The sequence below is a fragment of the Herpailurus yagouaroundi genome, unplaced genomic scaffold (genome assembly GCF_014898765.1).
Source record: "Herpailurus yagouaroundi ecotype Mexico unplaced genomic scaffold, PumYag 28, whole genome shotgun sequence".
NCBI lineage: Eukaryota > Metazoa > Chordata > Mammalia > Carnivora > Felidae > Herpailurus > Herpailurus yagouaroundi.
This window is the reverse complement of record NW_024412376.1, coordinates 79529307-79557305: the sequence shown is the minus strand read 5'-3', so window position 1 is coordinate 79557305 and position 27999 is coordinate 79529307. Positions and strand designations below refer to the sequence as shown.

Sequence of the window (27999 nt, the reverse complement as noted above, 5' to 3'; positions counted from 1 at the left end):
CTTTCTCTCTCTCTAAAAAAAAACAAAAAACTTTAAATAGATGCTCAGGAATTCAGACGAAACATCTATGAATGCCAAGGTAGTTAATTTATGCCATGAGTGTATTTGCCACCTTTTCGATGTTCATTAGCTCCTTCGTGTCCTCGCTTCCTTTCTAACCGTTTAAATACCAAAGTCTTTGCATACAAACCGCTTGTCACCAGTTAGTGTCAAAATTTATAAATTAATATAGACAGTGTTTATGTAACCAGGGGAACGATCTGCAAACCATGCTGAGAAACCTGAGGCAACGTAAATAAATATTATACATGTACAAGTTAGAGTGGAAGAGAACTTTGGGAAGTCATCCGGTCCGTGTCTTTTCCTCTTGGTGAGAAGACTATCTTTGCTGTATTGTACCTCCTCCATGATTTCTTTCTCTACGTCTGATTCATGTCTTTTCAGTCCAGGAAGACACAAGTTAGCCTAGGAGAATGAAAATTGGAAGGAGGAAGTTGAAAACTGAGAAAAGCACTAGGTTATTTGAGTGAACTTGCACGAATGAGTCAGTGTACTAATGAATGTCTAGACCCAGCCCTTGAGTGATGATCATGGGTACAAATCTTAATTTTAATGTCAAGCCTTTTCTATACATAAAACTTCACCTAACTGAAATCAGGATCAAACTCAACAGTTACATCTTCCTTAATAGCAGCATTGTGAGAGGTTTTGCAAAGAAGGCAAAAATTATTGACAACATTCAGTGTTGAAACATTTAGTGGGAAAACAGGTTCTGATTACTTATTATCCAAACAGGGCAAGAGGCGAGACTGTACATTTTTGGCAGTAAGTCAAAATAAATCAAAATCTGGGCAAACTAATCTAACAATGGAAAAGAGTTTTGTGTGTAAGGAAAGGACCAAAAAGTGACTGCACAGAGTAGTTGGAAGAATCTAAACACGTTTTAATTTTTATTCGTTTTCAATTATTTCTTTAATTTAAAAAATTTACATAATAAAAAAATTCCAAAGATCTCAAAGACACATTAGTATCTTATAGTACTCAATTTCCTTCTCTAGAGGCAAACACCATTACTAGCTTCTTTTTACCCTTCCAAGGGTATAAACATATATTTGGATGCACGTTTAGTAGGTTTTTATATATGTAGTCTTATATTTATTTATTTTGGATTTGCTCATATCACCCAGCCTTTGAATTATGAAATTTCGTGTTCTCAGAAAGGACAAAAATAATCTATAATTTTGTGTTGACAAGGGTTCAATTGGAATTTTCTGTTAAAATTTGGATAGCAGTAAGTTTGTAAATAATTTTTTTAACTGTTTTTATTTTGAGAGAAAGAGACGGTGTGTGAGCATGAGCAGGGGAGGGGCAGAGAGAGGAAGAGAATCCCAAGCAGGGTCCTTGCTCAGACCATCGAGCTGGACGTAGGGCTGTATCTCATGAACCGTGAGATACCTGAGTATCTCAGTAACCTGAGTCGAAATTGAGAGTCGGACGCTTAATCAACTGCACCACCCAGGTGCCCCATTAAAGTTTATTTATTTATTTATTTTGAGAGAGACAGAGAGAGTGCGAGTGGGGGAGGGGCAGAGAAAGAAAGAGAATCCCAAGCAGGCTCTGGGCTACCAGCGCAGAGTCTGACGCAGGACTCAAACTCACAAAACCATGAAATCATGACCTGAAATGGTGAGCCAAAATCAAGAGTTGGATGCTTAAGCGAATGAGCCACCAATGTGCCCTGTACATAATTTTTATTAGGCAGAATATATAGGTGAAAATAATCACCTATAGCTCTACCACTTAGAAATAAGTACTATAAATACAATATTTTTGTTTATTGACTAGGCATATACAGACATACCCAAATAGTTTGTGAAATTGGAATCATACCACCTATACCATTATGGAATCCCTTCTCCCTGGGAAATATATTTACATGTTATATTTTTAACCACAGATAACAAATATTAATTTAAATGGACAACATTATTCTTTTATTTATTGGGGGACCATAAATTTGAGGAGAACAATGTCAATGCTCTCTCTGAATGCAGAGCCCCCACTTGGAAAATGGTGCCCCCCAGTATTATCCTGCAGGTCTAGGTGAGCAGTGGGTTGTTCAGTGTCATGATGGCAGGGACTATCTTACATCTAGCAATTGTCTTGTATGACATATGTGACATTTAGCACACTGTTTTGACATACTATCATACCTCTCTCTCAGGGTCTGAAGAGGATAAGGCAGGTCCTAAAATAGGGAAAGATAAAAGACAGTGAATTAGAAAGGACAAATCCCCAACTTGCCTTTTTTTTTTCCCAAAGAGGCAGGGAAAGGAGAGGATCCCAAGGCCCATGGCATTCATCTTCCTGCTCTGCTTCCCACCCCAGTGAGGTTGCTGTAGTTTAAACTATGATGTCAGCCCTGATTCAGAAACTTATGCAGGAGGGGGGCTTGCCAAGTTCCCAGAGCCCAATGTAGATCAAAACATCTCAGAAAGGAGACTGGAGGAGGGGGCATAAATGCATTATAATCATGAAATACTGTTCAAATATTGTGTTATCATAAAAACCTATATACAACAAAAAGATGGCCATGGCCCAATTTGTGTTGTATGAATTTAAGCTATAGTCACTACATTTTAGTTTGGTAAATGATTTTTATATCCCTTTGGCGTTTGCTGTGTTTTTAATGATCCCCACCTCACCAGAGTGAGCCCATATATTGCTGTTCTATATAAAGGGGATTGTAGCTTCAGCACATGTTCTGGAAATCATTCAGGCTTCCTTCCATTTCCTGCTCTCTCTTCTTTGAGGTTTCTAGTTGGACATTCCTGGTGTCTGTCTTGACAGCTCAAAGCTGGCTTCTACCCCAGCAGTTTCTAGCCTCTGGCTGCCTCGCTATGTGAACAGTGCTCCTGTTGAATTACAAAGCACCCAGATGCTGTGCAGCAGTTCCGGAGGACTGCCTGCTTGGCTCTCAGTTGTAGTTTTGCTCCCCGGATTCACTCTCGGAGATTATACTCAATTCTGTCTGAACCCCCTCCACATCCTCCCCACCCCAACCCAGCTCCAAACAGAGGAAACCAAACTTCCCACTTCCCCAAGAGAAGAATTCAAGCAATGTAATGAAATTTTGCTACTCTCCCTGAACAAAGGACAGAATTACAGTGAACTACAGTTAGTTCACTGGAGCACAAGATAAAAGAACCAAGACAGAAATATTTTATCTAGTAACTATTAAAATACACTCAGCTTTCCATAAATAGAGAGATGATAGAGATGATAGTTAATTAGAGCTTCTTAAAGCTATTTCCTAAAACTTTGGCTGCATAACAAATAGAGGAAACCATAGGTGAGCAAATCTATTTTGTCATGAATTTTCAAGTGTCCTAGAAGGACTCTTGCCAAATCGTCTTCTCTAGCCGTCACCTTCACTAAATGACTTGTACTGTTGCCAGAAGTCATGGTCATTCATTGTTGCTTAATAGGCAACCATGCAATCTTTTTCCCTCTTACTTTTTCTCTATCACCCAGCTACTTTTTTTTTTTTTTACCTAACTTTTTAGAGCAATTTTAGGTTCATAGCAGAGTTGAGAGAGAAGGTACAGAGATTTCCCATATAATCCCTAGCCCTACATATGCATAACTTCCCCCATTATCAACATCCCCCATGAGAGTGTCCCATTTGTTACAGCTGATGAACCTACACTGATACATCATTATCACCCACAGTCCATAGTTTATGGTTCATTGTTGGTATTGTCTATGGGTTTTGACAGATATATGGTGACGTATATCCATCATTATGGTATCATGAAGAGTATTTTTACTGCTCTAAAAATCCTCTGTGTTTTACCTGTTCATCCATCCTCAGTCCCAGTCAATGGCAGTCACTGATCTTTTTACCATCTCCATGGTTTTGCCTTTTCCAGAATGTCATAAAGTTGAAATCATACAGTATGTCCAGGTATACCTCATTTTATTATGCTTTCCTTTATTGTACTTTACAGATCATGCTGTTGTTTTTTTTTATAAGTTGAAGGTTTGTGGCAACCCTGGGTCAGGCAAGTCTATGGATGTTATTTTTCTATCAGCATTTGCTCACTTCATGTCTCTATATCACATTTTGGTAATTCTTGCAATATTTCAAATTTTTTTCATTATTATTGTTTTTGTTATGGTTATCTGTGATCAGTGATTATGACTCACTGCAAGCTCAGATTATGTTTAGCATTCTATTAGCAATAAGGTATTTTTAAGCTAAGGTATGTTCATTGTTTTGTAGACATAATTGTATTGCATACTTAATACACTGTAGTATAGTGTAAACCATAACTTTTATATGCACTGGGGAATCAGAAAATCCATTTGACTCATTTTATTGTGATATTCACTTTGTTGTGGTAATCTGGAAAGAACCAAACCTGGAACATTTCTGAGATATTCTTGTATACTTTTCAGGCTTCTTTCACTTAGTCACGTTCATTTTAGTTAGCTTCATGTCTTTTCATGGCTTAATAGCTCATTTTGTTTTAGGGATGAATATTATTCTATTGTCTGGATGTACCACAGTTTACTTACACTTAGTAATATTCATTTTAGTTTCCTTCACATCTTTTCATGGCTTAATAGCTCATCTCTTTTCAAGGCTGAATATTATTCCATTGCCTGGATTTATGCATTCACCTACTGAAGGACATCTTGGTTGCTTCCAAGCTTAGGCAATTATGAGTAAAGCTTCTATAAACATCCATGTACTGAATTTTGTGTGGACATAAGTTCATTTGGGCAAAAGCGAAAGGGTACAACTGTTGGATTGTATGGTAAGAATATATTTAGTTTCATAAAAAGCTATCAAGCTGTCTTCTGAAATGGCTGTATTATTTTGCATTCCCCCAGCAGTAAGAGTTCCTGTTGCTTCACATCCTCTGCAGCCTTTGGTGTTGTGAGTGTTCAGATATTGGCCATTCAAATAGATGTGTAGTGGTATCTCATGGTTGTTTTGGTTTGCATTTTTCTCATGACTTATGATGTGGAATCTTTTCATATACTTATTTGCCATGTGCATATCTTCTTTGTTGAGATGTCCATTAAGGTCTTTGGCTTATTTTTAAATCGTGTTGTTTGTTTTCTTATTGTTGAATTTTGAGAGTTCTTTGCATATTTTGAATAATAGTCCTTTATTAGATATGTCTTTTGCAAATAATTTCCCTCACTCTGTGCTTTGTCTTCTCATTCTCTTGATCCTGTCTTTCACAGAGAAGTTTTTAATCTTAATAAAGCCCAACTTATCAATTATTTCTTTCATGGATCATGCCTTTGGTGTTGTACTTAAAAAGTCGTCACTGTGCCCAAAGTCATCTAGGTTTTCTCCTATTTTATCCTCTAGGCATTTTTAATTTTGCATTTTACATTTAGGTCTGTGATCTGTTTTGAAATTTTGTGAAGGATATAAGGTCTGTGGGTAGATTCACCTTTTTTACATGTAGATGTCCAGGTTTTCCACCATCATTTTTTGAGAACACTACCTTTGCTCTGTTGTATTGCTTTTGCTCCTTTGTCAAGAATCAGTTGACTATTGGTCTATTTCTGAGCTCTCTATTCTGTTCCATTGAACTATTTGCCTATTATTTTGCCAATACAACACTGTCTTAATTACTGCAGCTTAATAGTAAGTCTTCAAGACTTCCTTCAAGTCAGGTAGTGTCAGTCTTCCAACTTTGTTCTTCTCTTTCAAAACTGAGTTGGCTAGGGGCGCCTGGGTGGCGCAGTCGGTTAAGCGTCCGACTTCAGCCAGGTCACGATCTCGCGGTCCATGAGTTCGAGCCCCACGTCGGGCTCTGGGCTGATGGCTCAGAGCCTGGAGCCTGTTTCTGATTCTGTGTCTCCCTCTCTCTCTGCCCCTCCCCCGTTCATGCTCTGTCTCTCTCTGTCCCAAAAATAAATAAACGTTGAAAAAAAATTAAAAAAAAAAACTGAGTTGGCTATTCTGAGTCTTTTGCCTCTCCATATAAACTTTAGAATCAGTTTGTCAATATCGACAAAATAACTTGCTGGGACTTTGATTAGGATTGCATTGAATCTATAGATCAAGTTGGTAAGAAGTGACATCTTGACAACGTTGAGTCTTCCTATCCATAAAGTTGAAAAATCTCTCCATTTATTAAGTTCTTTAATTTTGTTCATCAGAATTTTATAGTTCCTTCCTCTAAGTCCTGTACATATTTTGATAGATTTATATCTAAGTATTCCAATTTTTGGAGTGGTAATGCAAAGGGTATTGTGTCTTCAATTCCAAATTCCACTTGTTCATTGCTAGTATACAGAAAAGCAATTGACTTTTGTATATTAACCCTACATTTTGCAAACTTTTTATAATCATTTATTAGTTCCAGGAGGGTTTTTCCTGGATTCTTTTGGATTTTCTACATAGACATCATGTCACCTGTGTGCAAGGACAGTTTTATATCTTCCTGCTCAAACTGTAGAACTTTTATTTTCTTTCTTGTCTTATTGCATTAGCTAGAACTTCCAGTACAATGTTGAAAAGTTGTGGTAAGAGGACACATCCTTGCCTTGTACCTGAGATTCCTAAGAAAGTCCAAAGTTTCTCACCATTATCATATTAGTTGCTGGGTTTTTGTAGATATTCTTTATCAAGTTGAGGAAATTTTCTATTCCTAGTTTATTGGGAGTTATTATCATAAATGGGTATTGGATTTTGTCAAATGCTTTTTCTGTATCTGCTGATATAATCATGTCAGTCTTCTTTTTTAATTTTTTGATGTGATTGATTACATTAATTGATGTTTGAATGGTGAACCAGCCTTGCATACCTGGAATAAATCCCACTCAGTTATTCTGTATAATTTTTCATATACATTGTTGGACTTGATTTGTTAATATTTTGTGGAGCATTTTGCATCTGTGTTCATGAGAGATACTAGTCCATAATTACAGGTCCATTTTCCTATGATGTAATTGTCTGATTTTGGTATGAGGTTAACTCTGGCCTCATATAATCACCCAGCTACTTTTCATATCTCTATTAACTTTCCAAATTTTCAGATTGTATTCTGGGCCTCAAAACTATTTCATCTTGGCACACTGACCATAAATTTCTTAAAGCCAACTACTTTCTAAAACCCTGTCTTCTCCATAAAATTACCCTGAACTAAGTGGAATCAAGATGTTAATTTCTTATAGACATGTCTTATTTGTACAAATAGTCACCCTACTCCATTCAAGGTGTATTCTACCATAGCACATCAAAATCCAATGCATATGTACTTTTGTAAGATATTATAATAGGGGAAACTGGGTAAGGGGTATACAGTGTCCCTCCATATTATTTTTTAAATGCATATGAATCAACAATTATATTTAAAAAGTAAAAGTTTAATTAAAAATATAATTCCCTTATTTTCTTTCTCTCTTCCTTTATCTCTTTAACTGCATTATCCTTTTGTTTATTTTATTTTTTTAAATGTTTATACATTTATTTTGAGAGAGAGCAAGCAGGGGAGGGGCAAAGAGAGAGGGAGACAGAAAATTCCAAGCAGGGTCTACACTGATAGTGCAGAGCCCAACGTTGGGCTCATTCCCGTGAAATGTGAGATCAAGAGTTGAATGCTTAACTGAGACACCCAGGCACCCCTACATTACCCTTTTAAATAAACATGTAAAACTATATATATCAAAACAAAATCTTTTCCTCTGACTCTTTACCTAGATTTCTCTGCCAAACCTTTCAATTAGTTCTCTTTTTCTTGTTGTTTCAGAAAGATAGAGACTACGTTTTTAGGGTAAGGACACACATTAGGTTGTTTAAAGGAAACTGTATAGCATATAATAAATTCCTGTGTATCTTGGCTCTTTCCCATGCTATATTTGGAACACTAGAAGTCCTTCTAGATTACAAAACAAACATGGGGAAAAGCCAACTAAAGGCCTCTCTCACTTCCACATCCTACCCAATCTAGTGCCTTCTCCCATAGAGTTTAGCAGTTCCTGAGGTCAACCTGCTCAGTCACAGGACTTCACAGACTTCAGAGTGCAAAGATCAAAGCTAGGCTGATAGCATGAAAACAAAAGCTGCTCATATAGAAAGCTGAGCACAAACAGGAATTCTGGTCATTATATTGAATAAAAATCTAAGAAAATCAAGGCAATTCATGCTAACTGTACTTAAAATGCTGGAACCAATTACTCAAAGAAATACTTTTGAATTCCTGATTCTTCTTCTTACTGGCTTTCTGAGCTAATGTGCTTACTTTAATATTCTTCCTGGAAGACTGATTTAAATATCAATGCATATATTCTTCAATCAATTAAAAGTACTGATTTTCATGGTTACTAAGATCACATCACAATGAAGAATTCCATGGTCTACATGGCCACACCTTTATTTTTTAACTTCATTTTCACCCCCTTTGCAAAATTCCAACATTTATTACAAATCTGGGCTATTGGTCCTCCATTATAAGGTCAGATACTTGAAGTCATATTAGAAAAGTCAGAAAAAAATATAATGACTTCTCCCCCCACCCCCCCCACTTTTTAGAACATTAATAAGGGCTGTTCTTGAGGCATGGGGCTGGCTTAGTCAGTAGAGCATGCAACTCTAAATGTTGCGTTGGTGAGTTTAAGCTCCATGTTAATGTTTACTTAAAAAAATAGTTTTAGGGGAACCTGGGTGGTTCAGTCGGTTAAGTGTCCAACTCTTGATTTTGACTCAGGTCGTGATCTCACAGTTCATGGGATCGGGCCCTTGGTGGGTTCTGTGCTGACAGCGTGAAGCCTGCTTGGATTAGGATTTTCTCTCTCTCTCTCTCTCTCTCTCTCTCTTTCTGCCCCTCCCTCACTTGTGCCCTCTCTCTCTCAATAAGTAAATAAACATTAAGAAATAGTTTAAAAAATAAGGGCGGTTCTTATGTGCTAGAGACTATAGTTATGTAATGTTACATTTAAAAATAAAAATCACACAAGTAAATGGTGCTGCCAACCACAAAGTGACTGCATTACTATAGAATATGTTACCGGCCTCTTTTTCAAGTACTGACAGAGTCATTGCTGTTCACTTTCCCATTTTCCCCAGGAGGGACTTTTCTGTTTTGTCATCTTAGAAGGCACATAGTTTGCCGTCAGATTGGCTTCAGATTTAGTTGCGTATGGAACTGATATATCAATAGGCTAGAATGTGAAAATTCTTTGTACAGGTAGGAAATCTCTTATCTTTGCTTTTTCAAAAAAAGCCTCTGCTCAAAAAATGAGGGATTTTTTTTTTAATCCTTGTATTACAGCTTTATGATGGAAGCTCTCCACAGTGTTGTTACATTTATAAGCACCTCATAAGCTCAATTTTAGGGAAACATCGGTTTTCTCTAATTTTTATTATCTATATTCCAGACCAGAACCTGCTGGGACCAGTGAAGGGATAAATGAATGCATTTGCCAGTTCAGAGCAGGGCTTGGAATGCCCAGAATTGAAAAGAGAGAGAGAGAGACAGAGAGAGAGAGATGTGATGCATAGATCTGTTTCAGTATCTAGTAAAGTCATCTCTTCAGCCTGGGTAACATGATCTTGTGCTCATCATGTCACTTCTCAGAACTGAGCTGCATAAACTACTATTTTCATTTTCTTTTATTTGCCATTTTATTTGCGAGAATCGGCGACAAAATTTCAGTGGCTGTAATTATTATAATGTTGCTATGAACCTCTCAAATGACAAGCCAGAGATGTTGGGGCAGCTTTGCTCAGGCAGAGATCAATATAGCTGTGTTAATAAGTGCAGGACCATAAACCTTGGACTCCAAAGACCAAATAGTGCCGGGTCAGAAAGAAAACACATATTGGGGAAATACATATTTATTAAGAAACACTTATTTAAAGCACTTTGAATACAGACAAGGTTAGTGATTACATGAGTTAATTAATTAATTTTAGGCCATTTGGAATATTTAAAGACATGTGAAACTCATACTTGCTCTCAAAGACTAAGGATCCCTCGTTAGAGGTGACAAGACTCATAGCTATGAAAAGATAATGCATAATGCAAAACAATAATTGCTAAGTGTAGACAATAAGTGCTATTGGAGTTCACAGAAGGGACAGATCACTTCCAGACAGATTAACTAGGCAATATTTCATGGAGAATGTGATATTTTAGTGGAATATGCAAATTAAAAGATTAAATGTTTGTCAAGTGTCTATTGCGTACAATGCCCTCTGCTGAATTCTGCATAGGAATAATGGAAACTTATATCATAGTCCAGCCCTAGAAGAGTTTATAACCTGGTCAAGAAAATGACTTAGAAACACATAAAAAGCCAAATAACAATCAAAGATATATTTCAAGGCAATGCTGGAAGTGATCACGACAGAAGGCAGTTCGTGATTAGTTATGCTAATTAGTTATGCAGCAAACAATTACTTTAGACATTAGCAGAAGACACTCACTTTCCTGACCTCTTAATAGCATTTGACAGAATAATTTCCTTTTTCTGTCAACTACGACTCCACATGCACCTGGTTTCCCCCTACTACTCTAACTTCTCTAAACACCAAAGTAGATCAAGGCTCAGGCTGTGGGTTTTTTCTCTCTTTTGTCTACATTCACTCTGTTGAGTATCTGATCTGGTTCCATGCCCTTTAAATCCTATCTACATGCTAATGGTTGACAAATGTTTATCTCTACCCTAGACATCATCCCTGAAAGCTTGCTTTGCTTATATACAACTCCCCAGTCAAATCTCTATGTGGTCGTCTATGAGGCATCTCCAATTAACATTAGTCCAAATCTGAGCTCCTAATTTTCCCTTTAGGATTTACTCCCTTACAGTCTTTCTCACCTTAAAAAATGGCAGCTCTGTTTTTCTAGATGCTTGAGCAAAAAACCCTAGTGTCATCCTGGACTTTTCTTTCTCTTAAAACCCATATTGGATCTACCAGCAAATTCTATTAGCTCTACCTTCAAAATTTACCCAGAATTAGACCACTTCTCACCTCCTCCATGACTTTCACTCTGATTCAAGAACGCTTCAATAGCCACCTAGATTATTACACCTGCCTCATGACCCATCTCTCTTTTTCCATCCTTGTCTCAACCAAGCAATCAGTGTGATTCTTCTAAAAATATCAGTCAGATCATGACCCTTTTCCTCTCAAAACCTTTCAATGGCTTCTCATCTCATTCTTATTAAACCTCACATTCTTATGATGACCTCTGATGTCGTACATGATTCCTCATTCTCTCTGACCTCACCTATTTGTACATTCTGGCCTTTTCTGTGTTCAGTGAACAAGCCAGGAACACTACTGTTTCAAGCTCTTGTTGTTTTCTTTGCCTCAAATGTCCTTCCCCTAGAAAACTCGATGGCTTGCTCTTTTACTGTCATCAAGTCTTCACTCAGCAACTCACTCCTTGACCTCCACCTCACTCTGTCTTACACTGGGTTCCCTTAGAAGCAGATCCAGATAAAAAGCATTTTAGAGCAAGTCATTTATTTGAGAGATGATCCCCTGGAACAGCAGTCAAGGAATAGGGAAATGAGACAGAGAAGGAAAAGAAGACAATCTAGGGTACATTCAGGAGCAGATTATCTCTGCAACCCACTGAGGCTCATATCCCACTGGGGACTCCAGGGCACTATACACAACACACCTCAGAGTTGTGCCATGTGAAGGGTATTGATCCACCAATTCCCGTTAAACAATGTTTGAGGGATGCTCCTGAGAGTGTTCATTCCAGACACTCTGGACTTCCTTGTGTGTAGACAGGGCAGGAATCTCTGGTAGGAGAAAGCCTTCAGATACAGAATCAAAGACACTAGCAGTAGGAAGCCCTTCAATGTGTAAAAGAACACTAGGACAAAGGGGATTGGGTGAGGCATTACCGGGGCTATAGCTTCCCCCAACTTCTCCATTTCCTTTTCTCTGCTCTACTTTATTACTATAACATTTAACTCTATTTACATGTATATATTTTACTTATTTATATCATTTACCTGTCTCCTTTATGAGGCATGAATTTTTGTCTCATTTGCTCATTGCCATATTCCCCAACACCTAATACAGTGACTGGGACATGAACAGAAATAATCGCTTATTGATTGTTCATGAATGACTTCAGACTGGGTGAATGGTCTAGGAAGTCCTGGAGAAGGGATAGAATCTTTGTCAAATAAACACTGCTTAGGCAAAGGCATGGTCAGGAGAGTAGTACAAGAGACCATGAGTAGAGAGCTGCAGGCACAGAAGTTGTAAGTGAGCTAGCATGTGACAAGTGTGAGGATAAGCCATCCCTTTTGATTGGAGCAGACAGTTCTTATAAAATAAAAATAATTGGAGTAAGACAAGGTAGGTCTTGGCCAGACAAAACTGTCAGTCTGGGGAATTTGGGGTCTTCTCTATAGGCAACTGGGGGAGAACTGAATGTTTTAAAGGAGGGGAGTTCATCACTGTGTTGTGAACCCCATTAAACTTATGTTTATAAAAAGACTGAAAGTACTAGGCAAGCTGATTTGGGGAACCAGGAACAAAGAAGAGTTTAGAAGCCTTTTCAGAGACACAAAAGGGGACCCAATAGAGTTTTATGGAGTCACATAAAAGGCTCATGGATGCTGGAGATTGTGTGGTTAAACTATTGATAGCTAAGGTCCAGGTGACACAGGAGCGAACTTGTCATGACCCTGGGGTTTGGAGTCTGGAACTTGGTGGTGCAGTTACTACATTCAGTGCCCAAACATCTGCCCTTGTATTTTGACAATATAACTCACATGTTTATTCTATACTTTCTTAAAGAATTTCCAAAGAGTCACAAAATTTACTGGATCTTCAGCTTAGAAGGGCTATTCCTAGCAGTACTATTTGTCCTCAAGCATTCATATAAAATTTTAAGTAGGAAAGAAGAGCAAACCTGAAGACTACCTCCAACCCCAGATGACTTCTTTTCTGCCTGTCCCTGTGTCAAGGCAGATAAGAGAAACAAAGCCAGGGACCCTTGGTCAACTATCCACTTTTATCCAAGGATATCAATATCAGCAGTTTACTTTTCTATTAGTAGTCAAAACAAAGCTTGGAATGGACTTCTCAATCCTCTTCTTTTCTCAGAGGACTCGGGAATTTCTTAAATTTGACCACAGTCTCTGGTCTGGCCTTCACTCACCTCTGTTGGCTCTGCTTTCCCTCGTGCACAAGCTGAATGAGATGTCTGTCCCAGAATCCCAACCTGACTTTCAGCAAAGGGACTGACATCTCTGCACTGATACAGGTCTGTCCACCTTATGTCTTCTGGCCTGGGATGTTTCCTGGCAGCTATCGGGTAAGTTGGGCATTTAGCTGCAAGATTAGTTAAGACTTGCTGTCTAGCCATGATATTGATTCAATTTGTAGTTAACTCAATTAGCCAGTTTAGAATCTAGTTTCACAGCAGGAAATTTCACACATACAAATCAGTAGTTTTGAGAAACCTGATGAAATAATGGCTAGCTTACCCTGAAAAGCTTTGTAATCTAGAAGCCAACTGTCTGAGTAAATGCCTTAGTAATTAGATAATTATCCTAACCCTGTGGTTGCCAGGGCCTTCTGCCAACATCCTCTTTTCCACTTGCTGCAATTTCTGTCTCACAAACCTTTCCTTCTCAATTGCCTCACTAAAAAATAAAACAAGACCTGGTTCTTTCCTCTCAGAATGTCCCTACTGCATTTCCACTTATTCTAGTTTTTTATACATTTCCAGCTTCCCTCCATGCTCCTCTTACTTTTTACAATTAGTTTTAATATTATTGCACTTAAAGGAGCAAAGATTAATAATGGGGCAAACTAATTTAGGGAACACACCTAGCCCTCCCCATAATGTTGTACATGGAAATGTCTTGCAGAAGGCGTAGATGGGACCAAGGTCCTGTTAGACTGAGCCAGATGATGTTCAAGGTAGATTTCACCAGTATGAATTCTAATTAAGGGCCCAATTTGGGGCCCTGTGTTGAACATAGATTTGCTGCCAAGCCACACTAAATAGAAAACTGAAGTCTTTTCCAGAAACCATTTCCAGAGAAGCATTTGATTGATGACAATCACTGCAACCCTCAAAGTCAATGCTATTTATTGTCTTCCTTCTTCTATAATTGGTGTGTGTGTGTGTGTGTGTGTGTGTGTGTGTGTGTGTGTGTAACTTTAAAGTTGTGTGATTTTGATCTCAAATTAGAAGCCTAAAACATATATTTTTAAATTGAGGTCAGGACAATAATATCCAATTGGGGGCTTTTAATCCATTGGTTATTAGGAGAACAACAATGTTTGTAATTGTTACTATAATTTGCCAGAACTTGTTAAAAGCCTTAAGAAATATTAATAACTTCATAGGTCTCCTGATTGGCTCAGTTGGTTGAGCACCTGACTATTTTGGCTTAGGTCATGGCCCCAGGGTCATGGGATCGAGCTCCATGTTGGGTTCTGCACTAAGTGTGGAGCCTGCTTACGATTCTCTCTCCCTCTCTCTCCCTCTGCCTCCACCCCTGCTCACACAGTCTCTCTCTCTTTCTCTAAAAAAAAGAAAAAAAGAAAAGAAAGAAAAGAAAAAAAATACCAACAACTTTAGTTCAGTAGTTATGAAATTTATCACATGGAAATAATCATGTATGTAAACCAGGTTTTCACCAGGAGAGCTGGTTGTAAGAGTGAAAATGACATTCTATTTAGATTTCAGAGATTTAGTGACTGGTTATGTAAACTAAAGTATTTCTACATAATGTTGACATTAAAAATGGTGCAACTCAGGAAAATTAATGATATGAAAAAATGTTCCATTTTAAAACATTATTTGAAATACATAAATCTTTTGTACAGTTGCATACACTCAGAGAGAGAGAAAAAAATTTTGCAGGATAGACCTCAGAGTATCAGTGGTTATTGCTGTGTGGTAGAAGCACAGGTGATTGTATTTCCTTTCTTTTACTTTTCTGCCCATCTTTAATTTTCTACAATGAACACGAACTACTTTTACGATAATAGTTTTTTTTTTTTTTTTAAGAGTTTGTTCCTAGCCTTCTTTTCAATGTTCACTTTTAAAGGTGTCTGTGATTGAGGTCTGTGTGATATCTAAGCATGGTTAGTTCTTCTTCCCTGTGGGTTAAGGCAGAGTGTCCCAGGGCTCATTAAACAGAAAACTAAATAAACAGGCGTTTCCCAAGTGTAAACTAAGGAAACTTGGCCTCTGTCAGCAAATTGTCCGGGTTTACTAATAGACAAACTGAGCACAACGGTTTGTCTTTGTAGCTAAAGTTAAGTAGAAACTTATAAAATATCCAGTTAAGGTGATATTTTTAACAACCAAATTAGATAATTTTGCTTTTGCTTTTTCAAGCCATTTTGGATCTTTATCTACTGTACTTGTTATCCAGAGCCCAGTAGAGTGATTGCAAGGAACATTTATTGATGGCTCCCACAGAGTAAATAGATCATTTCAATTGTAGGGATTAAATTCAATTTAAATTATCAAACTTTTATTGAGTAACTAGGTATGGGCCCAGTAGTATATTAGATCCAGTGGGGTATTCAAACAACTCACAAAGACAAATGTCCTGAAGGAGCTCACAGTTTTGACATAAAGACAGATAAATTAATGAATACCCCTGATATTCACTATATAATGGGTTTCAGCAGAAGCATTGAGTAATACAAAGCCAGAGTCACGGAGGCAAGGAGAGGGAGAGGTTAATTCTAATCAAGGGAACAGGAAAGTTTCTTAAAAGGAAGTGAGATTTTTGGTTAGAAATAAAGTGTATTAGTCCCCATTTAGTTATAAGTAACAAATAAAATTCAAACTAGCTTAAATAAAAAGGCAATTTATTAGCTTCTGTAATAAGGATATCTTGCCTTAGGCAAGGTAGATCCAGACTTAGCTTCCCTCTCTGTATCAAATTTATGGCAATCAAACTCTCCACAAAGATGACTGCTGAAGATAGAAACTTATATACTTAGCGCTTACAATCCAGGCCCTTCTATTCATTAAAAATCTGGGAGGATCCTCATTGGTTCTACTTGGGAACCTGCACATCCTGGGCCAATCACTGTGGCCAGTTAGGTCACATGTCCACCTTGTAGGGAGTGGGGAGGGAGTCAGGGTACCATGACTGACAATTCCACCCGATCAGAGTTGGGGAGCTGTGGCTTCCCCCCCAGAAAGCAACAGAAAGGAGAGAGAGATGGGCAAAACTACTGGACAAACACTATCATTGCCATCTTCATTTCAGACAAGTAGAATGTTGTAAGGTAATATGAGGGCAAAGCATCTGTGAGCGAAACGAAGAGCTCAGACAAGGATATGAGTGCAGGGCAATGCAAGAAATGCTTTAAACACAGTGCATTTAAAGTGCTTGTGCAGTCCAAAGTAACTCTACACCAATGATTATAGTCACCCAATTGATGAAATGTTATAGGTCTGTTTTCCTTTACTCAGATATTTATACTTGGGAGTTTTGCATACATGGAACTGTAAGGTTAACGTTATTTAAGTGTAATGAGAACTTGCCACATGAAGTATATCCTGTGATGAATATGTTTGTAAAGCAAAGAGTTAAATTGGCACCAGAAACACTAACCTTTAATTTTTCTGTTTTGTACATTTGAGTTATTATGTATTGACTTTGCTTAGGATAATGTATACTTAAGACTAAAGCTTTTTTTCCAAAAATAAATTTTTAATCCATTTAAAATATAACTTAAGCTTTTAGAGCATTGCCCATTTCTAGTAAATGATTAATAAATGTATATAAATGCTTCTTTGAATTTATATCAATAATTATAAAGTCATCTACCAGTTTTAAAAGCCTATTTGGATCAGACATTTGTTTGTTCCTTGGCAAAGCAATGTCTGAATGTGAATTTAATTTATGATTCACAGAATCCCCATGGGCCCATGGTGATACAGACGATTGAAACCAGGCCAATTGATGTTTTAATCCTTTCTGTCCTTCAAAAAGAAATAAAATTAAATTCTATATTTTTGTTACTTAGTATTTGCTACATTGGGCTAAGATTACAGATAGAATATAGAATTAAATCCTTACAAAAATGAATTTGAAATCTAAATTAGACAGATAGACAGAATTCTGACCTTGAGAAATAAATTGCAGAAGTAACAACTTTGTGAAAACCTCAGGAAGACATCAAAAAATCCAGAGATGGCAAGATATTCTGTCAGCATTTGCTGGTATTGGACTAAAGAAAAGGATTAAAAGATGAATTTCCAGTTCCAAATCCACCCTGAACTTCATAATTTTGAACATGGTACCTCTTTTCACTCCACATGAGCTTTTCTATCTTCAAACTAATTCATATCTTACAGAAAAGTTGCAATGATCTATGAAATAATAAATACAAAACCTTTAAACTTTTCAGAAGAAAATTTTTACATTATTATTTCACAAAATGAAATAATAATAGGGTACACTCTATCAATTACATCTGATCTTTTATCATATAAAGCAAGTAAACTGGGAATGAAATTTTATGTTAGAAAGATTCATTTCAAAATATGATTTTACGAAGTGTTCAATGGTACATCTAAAGCGAACCAATCTAGGGACACCTGGGTGGCTCAGTCGGTTGAGCCTCTGACTTCGGCTCAGATCATGTTCTCACAGTTTGTGAGTTTGAGCCCTCCTGAAGCTTGCTGCTGTCAGGGCAGAACCCACTTTGGATCCTCTGTCCCTCTCTCTCTCTGCCCCTCTCCTGCTCATGCTCTCTCATTCTCTCTCGCGCACGCTCTCTCAAAAAATAAATACACATTAAAAAAAAACTTTTTAAAAATAAAGTGAATCAATCTACAAAAATTTAATTCATACACAACTTTTAGAAAACATATTTTGCACTATGCAAAGTTACCCCATTGTTATTTAATTAATACCCAATGCATAAAGCAATTCCTTAGAATAAAAATGTGTTAAATCAGTGGTACCCAGAAATATGTGACATTTTTAGCCATTTAAAATTCTCATTTACAAAAAAAGTCATGTAACTGCTACCTACCTTTTAGATATTTTGCATAATATTAAATATACTTTGTAAAATAGAAATTGAAAGTCTTAAGTATCCAAAGATTTCAGGCAGAACAGCCGTATGTGCCCTATCTTATTAAAAAGAGTACTTAAAGGAACATTTTGTGAGATACTTAGATACCTTAAGAGCTAATAATGATTGCAGTGTAATCATGGAAATACAGATTATTTTTAAATACATAAAAAACTTAAATTTAAAATTTTCAAAATAAAATCAAATAATAATTAAAATATTGAAATAAACCCACTACATAGAATCACATGGAATTTGATAACACATAAGGCTGGGAGTTTTCTTGAAGACAAGACTGATGATAGGAAGGTGAGGAATTTCCCATGATGGTTCGGAGGAATGCGGCCAGCTAGATGATATTGCATAAGAAATAACTGACGTAGTCAACAAATTTTAAACAAGGTGGAATGTGAAGCAATGCTTCCATGTTTAATAACAGAGTATCTGTATCAAAATAATATCTCTGTCTGGTATGGGGAATAACAGATGAGTCAAAGTCGAAAACGGATGAGATAAAAGGATGAGCAGATTGTCTCCCTCCTCCTCTCCCTCCGCCATAGAGCTAGCACATCTAGAGAAACCAATGCTGAGAGCGTGAGAAAACAGCTGCAGTGTTGACTTTTTATCTACAGAATTCCTCCACATCGGCCTCTAACCCTATACCCTTTGTCCCAATTTCCCTAAGTTTCTTGGCCTCCTGTTTTGATCCTTAGGTGAACTCCTTGTGTCTCTCATCCCTAATTTGCTGACCTGGTTGTGAACCAGCAGCTCTGGTTTCTACCTTTGAAGCTCTTCCATGACTTACTTGGTGATTGATGACTTGATTGCCCACCTATGACCTCACGTACTCCTACTCGTACTCCTATTCCCAGTGGTAGCCCAGTGAAGCCTGTATCAATCTGCTCATGAGCCAATTAGATGCTATCTGATTATGAAAGGAGATCAGACTTAAACTCAAGAGAAAGATTTAGAGTAAGATCCAGCAATATCAGGGCACATATCTCACCAAATTCTACTTAGATAGCTTAGGATGATTGGTCATCCCTCTACTAATCACCCAATGCCTCTGACAGAGTTTGGTTTCATTATAATTCTTGAGACATAGAAGACCCTCAGGAAATACTTAATGAAGGAGAGATGAATGAATAAATAAAATATTATAAGCACCGGCTCTAAGATCTAGGAATGATTATACTGGTTTTTGAGGGGGTGCATGAAGTTACAAAATATGATGAAACTTTAATTAGTAGAACATGTTTGGTGAAATTTCCATTCACATTTCTTTTAAGAAAAAAAGCAGGAAGCAATTCAGTACATCTACTTGTCATAGCTTTTAGAACATCTGTGGTTTTAGAACAGCTTTGAAAATAGTTACTTGCCTAGAGTGAGGTCTGACTTCTGCTGTATAAGCATTAAAGTGTTCTAAATTCATACACACTGGTACAATACCCTCATAGATGGCAGTTAATAAAAATACTGATTAGGTGGCTTACGTCTTCTTCATACTCTGGTTCTTATAGGAATATGCACATGTACATCCAACTCATTAAAACTTGGTCAAAATAAAGAAAAAGGTAACAGATGCACCATCTTTTTTTTTTTTTTCATGAAAAACTGCACATTTACTCTAGAAATCCCAAATAAGAATGTTTACAGCAACGGTTGATGGAAGCAGCATGGGCTGACACAGAAAATGCTTACTGTTTAGCAGGAGAAAATGTCCTAAATACAGTGCGTCTCTCTCCATCAGCTGGTGCTCAGTGTTTGTGTTTCTTCAGATTGATCGGCTGGACGTGGATAGCTTGTTTAGCAACATTGAATCCGTGCATCAGATATCAGCCAAGCTGCTGTCATTGTTGGAAGAGGCCACAACAGACGTGGAACCGGCCATGCAAGTAATCGGTATGTTTATTCTCTTCTCGAGTTCTACAATACAACAGGAAATAATATTTTAATAACCTCCCTTTGCTTTGGTTTTATGTTTCTGACTCACTAAGCTTCCCGGGAGATGTATAAATGCTAAACCCATCTTTAGGCTCATTGTAATTACACAAACTCTGTATTTATCTTCAAATGGGTTTATATCCATTTGCCGAGGTCCCACAGTAGCACTAAGCACACCATTTGCTTTTTAATTTTCAATCTTTCAACCTCTTTGCCTTCCAGATGTTCTCTCATTTTGTTTTATGGCTAACACTTACTTGATCCTTAAAGAATTAAATATTTAAATACTTTAATAGCTTTAATGATTTTAGTCACAGTGTTTTTCAGATCTTAGGCCTATGAATCCATTGACTTTGGGACTGTAAAATTTTTTGCGTAAAGGGATTTTATAATATATAAAACACACGAGTTCTACTTTCCCATGCTTTTCTCTTTTTTCTCTATATTATTTACTTGCCAAATAGATTTTGACTTTCAGTCATAGATTATTTTCTTACTCTGGTAAGATTTGTCATTGAAAAAGCATTGAGCCAAATTTTTATTCCTCTCATTTCTTGGGAGTTTCAAAGGGAATACTGTGTTGTGAACTTTTTGAAGGCAGGTCACACTTCTGAGAGATCATACACATAGTGCCATGGAGGCTAAGACTTCTTTAAATTGTTTTTTTATTTTTCTATTTTACACATAACATGCAATGTATGTTCACTACAGAATTATTGAAACATATCAGGAGTACAAGAATAATACACTCCTCCAATGCCACTATCTTCCCTGTAAGTAACCACTGTTATCAGTTTGATGTAGATCCTTTCTTTGAGATACATAGAGACACAAACACACACTTGCACCTTATATCTTTATTCATAATGCCTTTGTTAATGGAAATCAGAGTTATAAAAAATGAAATTGATCTTGTTTAGTATTTACGGAAGACTCAAAGTTTAATAAGCAGGGCTGAGACTATGCAAAGGTGAATCAACCTATTTGTAGTGTTTTACAGACTAAAAGGTCAGCTCACTCAAAAAGATTCTCCTACTGACAGGTTTATGTTTAATCATTACTTGTGACTGAATGTCCCTGTTATGTACTGAATGTTTGTGTTCCCCAAAATTCATATGCCAAAGCCTTAACCCTCAATGTAACGGTATTTGGAGGTGAGGCCTTTGGGAGGTAATTTCGGTTTAGATGAATCAGGGGTCCCCCTGTGGTGGGATTAGTATCCTTCTAAGGAAAGAGAGAGAGACCAGAGTCCTCTCTCTCCCTCTTCACCATGTGAGGACACAAGAAGGGAGCTGTCTGCAACCCAGGAAGGAGGTCTCCACTAGGAACTGAATCTGCTGGCACCTTGGTCTTGGACTTCTCAGCCTCCAGAACTGTGAGAAATAAATGTCTGTTGTTTAAGCCCTTCCTCCCCCCAGTCTGTGGTATTTTGTTATGGCAGACCAAACTGACGAACAGTTTCCATCAAGTTGTAAATATATTTTCTAAAGAAAGGACTCTATTCATTACTACTTCAGTGTGGACTCATCGGCCATTCATTTACTAACTCACTCAGTGAATATTTAGTAAGTAGCAGCATGTTCAAAGGTACTGTGCGGCATTGTTGGGTATCAAAAGATGAAAGAGATCATCTCTGTCCTTCAAGAGTTTGCCACTGAAAAGCTCTTTGAATTGAAGGTGTTTGTATAATACACCCTCAGACTATTTTCTACACTATTGTGGAACTTCAGGGGATAAAAAGTATTTCTAGATGGGGAGTCACAAAAGGATTCTTGAAGATGTTACTTGGACTTACAGGTCAGATTTCAACAAGTGAGGTCCAGGTCCCGAAGACTAAGTAGAAGCAACAGCATGAACACAAGCATGGACAGCAAATGCCAAATGCCAAGCATTTTTAGGAAATGGTGAGAGATCAAGCCAAGTGGGAGTGAAGGATTCATGGAAGGAAGGAGTAAGAAATGAATCTGTCAGTGTAGAATAGGGGCGGACTATACTTCGAATCAAATTTGGAATTTACTCTGCAGGTACTGAGGAGCCATTAAAAGATTTTTTCAGCAAGGGTGTGATGAGACACACAAGTTTCTGGAGAAAGAAAACTATGGTAAGTTGAAGAGAATGGATAGAAGGAGAAAATGGGTCGTAGATCTGTAAATAGGTTGTTATAAATAACACAGGTGCGTGGTAACAATTATCTAGGCTAAAGTGGATACAGTGAGAATAAAAACTGGGGGTCAAATTCAAGAGAAATGTCAGATAAAACATAAACAAGACTTAGGGGTTGGTTGCACGTGCTGGAGTCAAAGACAATTCCAGGTTTAAGAAGAGAAGTATCCTGATTTACCTAGAACATTCTGGTTTTAGCCTTCTCTTCTAGCAGCCAGTCCAGTTGAGCATTTATCCTGGATTTTCTCCTTTTTAAAGAGGATCATTATTAATAGCTGCACTACAAGAGAGTTGGTAAGACCTCTTCATCGTACTTCAATTTCTAACCAGTCTCTCCTAATAGAATATAAGGGGCAGGTGCACTTGACATAGTTCTCACCATAACACATGCTAAACTCCAAAAGACAGCTCATCTCCCCTTTCCCAACCTTATGAAGTGCAACATGCACAATGTTGGCTGATAAAAAGATGGCATTTGGACATGAGCAGCTAGTAACATTTTCTGGTGGTAGTGGGAGATGTATCTGATTCTACAGATCCTGCTGCCACTGGGTAGAGCACCTAGTCTATCATGGCCTGTGATGGGTGGCCCATGATGGGTGGCCCATGCCATGACCTGTAAGAGCCATGAAGCCACCAGGATAATAGTCAGTGGGTTTTAGTGAAACATATAGGGAATTAAAGATTATTTATAAGTGAAAAATGTGTGGGAAGTAGAGGCTTAGCAGTCCTGCCACAGAGAGTATCCAGATACTGTTGCTACAATAGTCTGGTAATTTATCTTATGATATGAATCCATAACTTTTTAATTATCTGGTTATGCTTATTTTATTTTGCAATAAACCCTTTCAGAAGCAAGCGTTTAATCTATGCATATTTTATAAAAATTCAGTATTGATCTTCTGTTTCTCAAGAAAGTTGATGACGAACCCATAACACACAGGATACTTGCCATCCACCATGGGGTCCTAAATGCTATTGCTGACCATAAGACAATCAGAAGACAGAAATCTGCTGAAGGAACAGCAACACCTACATCAAACGTTAGTTATTGTTTTAAGAAGATTGGGCCTATTATTTTATTTTTTTTAAATTTTTTTAATGTTTATTTATTTTTGATAGAGACAGAGACAGACCATGAGTAGGGGAGGGGCAGAGAGAGAGGGAGACACAGAATATGAAGCAGGCTCCAGGCTCTGAGCTGTCAGTACAGACGTGGGGCTCGAACTCACAAACAGCGAGATCATGACCTCAGCTGAAGTCAGACATTTAACCAACTGAACCACCCAGGCACCCTTGTGCCCATTATTTTAACACCTTGGCATTTGGCATTTCCTGACCGTGCTTCTGTTCATGCCGCTACTTCACTTGGAAACTTCTTCTTGACCTCCTTCCCACTTGTTGAAATCTTACCTATACTTTTGAGCCCAGGTGCGTATGGTTTAGCACTTGCGGCTGTGGAAGACGTGTTTCCATAGCACTTCATGCAGCAGGGCTTCATTAGGTCAAAGAACAGTTCTCCTAAGTTAATTTCTCTCAGTTTTAGTTCTGAGTTTCCTTGGGCCTGTGAGAATGTAAAGCAATGGCTATTAATGAGTTGACACCAATAGCAAAAGAGTTTACAAACCGTTGAATTATGACACTTTTATAACACTGTGAGCAGATGAGTTAAATAAAAAAAAATTAATAAATTCCAATAATGATTTTAAAATGTTTAACCAATTCACAGAACCAAAGAAAAGCTTTTGGAAGTTTATTGTGTCAAAGGGGAATTTTCTGAACTTATTGTAAATGTTAGTGTTATTTTTAAAAGTAAACTAGTGAATGCAAGTGATAATATGAATACATATTTGCAAGTAGCACAGCAACTCAGTAAAATAATGTTTTTACCAAAGTAAGAAAAATATGGAGCAGAAATTTACTTGAGATTGATCATGGTGATTATGTACAAAAGCTGTGATATTCCGTAAATTGACATGGTGACTGTAGTCAAAATTCACAAGTAGTTTAAATATACAAAGTTAGAGTAAGCTACATACATGTAATATTTGGAGGATAAAGTTGATGTCTTTAAAAAACAATCTTATGCATGACTACCACTTAATTTGCTTCTAGTGTCACTGATCAACTTTTAGAAATAGACATTCTGTTCAAAATTAGTTAGGAGTCTTTAGTTAAAATATTCAACAAAGAAAGGGGGGGAAGTAACATCAGCTTTTTAATCTGTAAAATTATAATTATTAAGCACAAAATTGCAAATGGGAAGACATTGAAATTTATCCCTACTGAAACAAGGAATTAGCTTTAAAAATGAGAGTTTCTATTATGTAAAAGATTTCATTTTAAAACTCTATAATTCTATTTTAGAAAACCTGACTTATGGAAAGAAGTGTTGATGGAATTCCTATTAAATAGGATAAAGTTATATCCTGCACCAGATTTTACAAGATCGATATTTGGAAAAGTATTCAAAAATCATAAATAGAAACACCTTTTTGGTGAGCTTATTTTGCAAAAATAAAGAAAAGAATCCAAATGGAGGCTAAAAGTCAGTACTTTTGGAAATATTTCAGCCCAAATATTTATATATTTCAATATAAAGAAATATGTAATCATAATTTTAATATTTTCCATTTAGCGGAATTTTCTTTAAGCTTATTAAGTGCCTCTGCACTTATAGAAGAGTATTTTCCCACTTAAAAAAAAATATGGCCTACGTTTTTGAGTAGCAACATATATAATGGTAGTATTGGATTTTAACCCATAGAATAAAATAAATATTGAGTTCATACTGATATAAATAAGTGAGGAGAAAGGAAAGGTCTTTTTTATAGTAGATTTCAATTATATAGAAGGAAAGAGGAAAATCGAAAACCCCCATTAGCCAAACAGTACGTCATTGTTGCAGACAGAATCCACTGATCAGTGTTTGATTTAGTGACTGAAAGTTTGAGGAGAAATATACTTTCCATAGTTTCAAAGTTTCTCCTAAGTGACTATTAACCTTACAGGGAAAGATGGTAATTTTACAGTGAGAAACCAGGCAAAGACCACCTAACCCAAATGATCAAGGTCAACGATGCCAGGAAATAACATGCATTCACATCATAAACCTTTAGTACAATGCACTGAGGGGGACATCATACCTGTAGCACTTTTGCCCCAAATATGTGCAATTGTGTTTGATCACGAGAAAACACTAGACATTAGCAAACTCATGTAAGGGACACTTGACAAAATAATGGATTGATATTCTTCTAAAATGTCAAATTAATTAAAGACAAGGTGAGACGGAGGAACTGCTGTAATTTAAGACTGCAGCAGACTAAGGAGGAGTAACAAATAAATGCAAGTGAAAGCCTGGATAGATTCTAGAACAGTAAAAAGAATGTAGTGTTGACGTTCAAATATGGTGTTTAGTTAGCAGTACCAAAGCACTCGGAGTTCATTTCCTTTTCTGACAATTGTACTGTGGTTATCCAAGATGTTAACCCTGGGGAAGCTGAGTGAGGGACACCTGGAAACTACCTGTACTATTTTTGCAATTTTCTGTTAAGTATAAAATTAGTTAATTAGAAACTAAAAATACTATGTTTTAGAGAGAAAGCACGTGTTCACAATTTCATTTACCGTTTCCATAGTATAGTGGTTATCATGTTCGCCTCACACAATTTCATTTACCAATCATAAATCGCAACTTCGAGGAAGATTATAGAAAAATAAATTAAAAAAATAAAACAGTAAGGCCATATTTGAAAAAGAAAGAGTTGGATTCATATTTTAGTTTCCATACCCTTTACATCTGGGTTAGCATTATGGTTTGCTTTGACCAATAAAATGTGGCAAAGTGATGTTCTACAACAGCCTTGTGACATCCACTCTCCGCTCAGGGATAGAGCAGGCTCAAACTACCCAACATTTCAATCAACACAGTCAAGGCCTTGGACATGTGAGTGCGGCCTCCTCAGCCAGCTGGTCCCTGGTTACAGATTGCAAACATATGAGTAACCTCATCAACGACACCTGGAGACAAGCCATCCCAGCTGAGCCTCACTCAAATTGTCAATGCAGAGAATTGTGAGCAAATAGTGTTGTTCTAAACCTTTAAGTTTTGGGGTGATTTTTTTCCCTGCAGCAATAGCTAATACACATTCATAGAGATTAATTCAACTTAGATGAAAAAAAGCTTGATCTGGAAAGTGGATTTTGAGCTTGGACTTGAAGGATTTAGAAAGGTGGAGATTGAAGGAAATGACTTTCTAAATAACAAATGGCATAGAGGCCCCAAGGCAGGAGAGTATAGGAAATTCTCGTAAAGGACAACAACCTAATGTATCTGGAGCATAGTGGCAAGGAGGCTCTCCATGACCCATACACAGTAGCCGAATCAATACAGAGTTCACTGGCAATTTCTACCCCATGCCACCAACAGCAATTTCTACTACTAAATCTTTCACCAGGATAACCTGATTTTTGGTGAGACGTTTCCAAAATCACATTACCACAAAATGCAAGCACAGGTATTCCATTTCTCTGTCCTTAGATGGCACGAATGAGAAGTTGTGATTCACGGCTCTAGTGCCAAAGGGAAACTTTCCAGATACCTAGATAAAACCAGAAGGAGGATTTTACTCACTAATAACCTTGGGGTTTGGATGAAGTTCAAGTTTAAGCACAGAGGCATATGTTTGTAGATATGAGAGCTCTGGGAAATGGTCTGGACTATCATGCCAAGATAAAAACTGGATTTTAAAATCTTGACTTCAGCGGGCTGTCTATGTAGGAAATGGGTTCTAAATCTTTAGAGATGGGAATATGAGATGTGGCTCTTGTTTCCACTTAAAAGGACGATTATTCTGTAACAATTTAAGAAAACAGTGAGCAAAGACAAAACAAGTAAAATGATAGAGTTTAAAAATGCAAGGGTTTCAATATCAGGTCAACTTAGGAATACATCTTAACTCATCCAATTACTACATGTTCAATCTTAGGCAAGTTACAAAATCTCATGGAACTTTAGTTTCTCATGTGGAAATTTGAGGTAATAATACTCGCCCCATTGAGTATTTGTAAAGATTAAGTAAAATCATGTATAAATAATGATGGCCCAGTGCCTATTCTTAATAAATATCCAATACATGATATTACTAACTTGCTATACTGAGAATATTAAATTTACCCATCTATTTACCGAGCTTTATTTCTTGTGTATGTAACCATTGAATAAAATGTGATTTCCCCCCCTAGAGGTCCCGATCATGTTTTTGAAACACTTAGATTCACTGGATATGTGTAGCTTCTAGATGCTCCCAATATCTATGCATCTTGATGATTCACAGAGCTAATAAGGCAACACGTTTTCTTCCACAAAGCATGATTTAACATATGAAGTGTCATTTCCACATTCCATAGAGTGAATATCAATGCAGTAGTCACTTTCCCAAGATGGCTCTCAATAGACCATGCCTCTCATGCTGCTATGCAGTCTAGTCCCATATTGACTCTGGACTGGCCCTGAGACTCACTAACTCATACAATGAAATGGAAGTGACACTGTGTCAGTTACTGAGCCTAAGACTTAAGGAAGCCTGGAAGCTTCTTCTTTTGTGAGGAACCTGCCATTTAAGAGGTCCAGTTGCCCTGCTGGAAATACCACATGGAGAGGTCATATGTAAAGAGATTAGACCTGAGACTATATAGGGTGAGAAAGTGGCTCAGCTGTCCCAGATCCTGGCTGGTGCCAGCCTTCCATCTGTCCCTGCCAAGGCACCAGAGTTGTGAATGAACCATCTTGGACCAACCAGTCAATTAAGCCCTGG

At 37.2% G+C, this 27999-nt stretch overlaps 1 protein-coding gene and 1 long non-coding RNA gene across 3 annotated transcripts in view; one reads left to right on the top strand and one right to left on the bottom strand.

Moving 5' to 3' along the window:
- ARHGEF38 (Rho guanine nucleotide exchange factor 38) overlaps window positions 1–27999 on the top strand; it is a 131028-nt gene that overhangs the window by 43870 nt on the left and 59159 nt on the right. The window contains exon 3 of the mRNA XM_040476925.1: window positions 19852–19975. Coding sequence (XP_040332859.1) covers window positions 19852–19975 — 124 coding nt within the window. The remainder of the gene's footprint in view (window positions 1–19851; window positions 19976–27999) is intronic.
- On the bottom strand, window positions 6–27999 carry LOC121031672 (uncharacterized). 2 transcript variants are annotated; one of them, XR_005790842.1, is made up of 3 exons: window positions 26647–27999; window positions 19775–19999; window positions 6–465 (listed from the first exon to the last, which is right to left on the bottom strand). It is a non-coding gene; the product is annotated as an uncharacterized LOC121031672 (long non-coding RNA). The 2 variants fall into 2 exon arrangements; XR_005790839.1 differs by lacking the exon at window positions 6–465 and having other exon boundaries at window positions 19665–19999.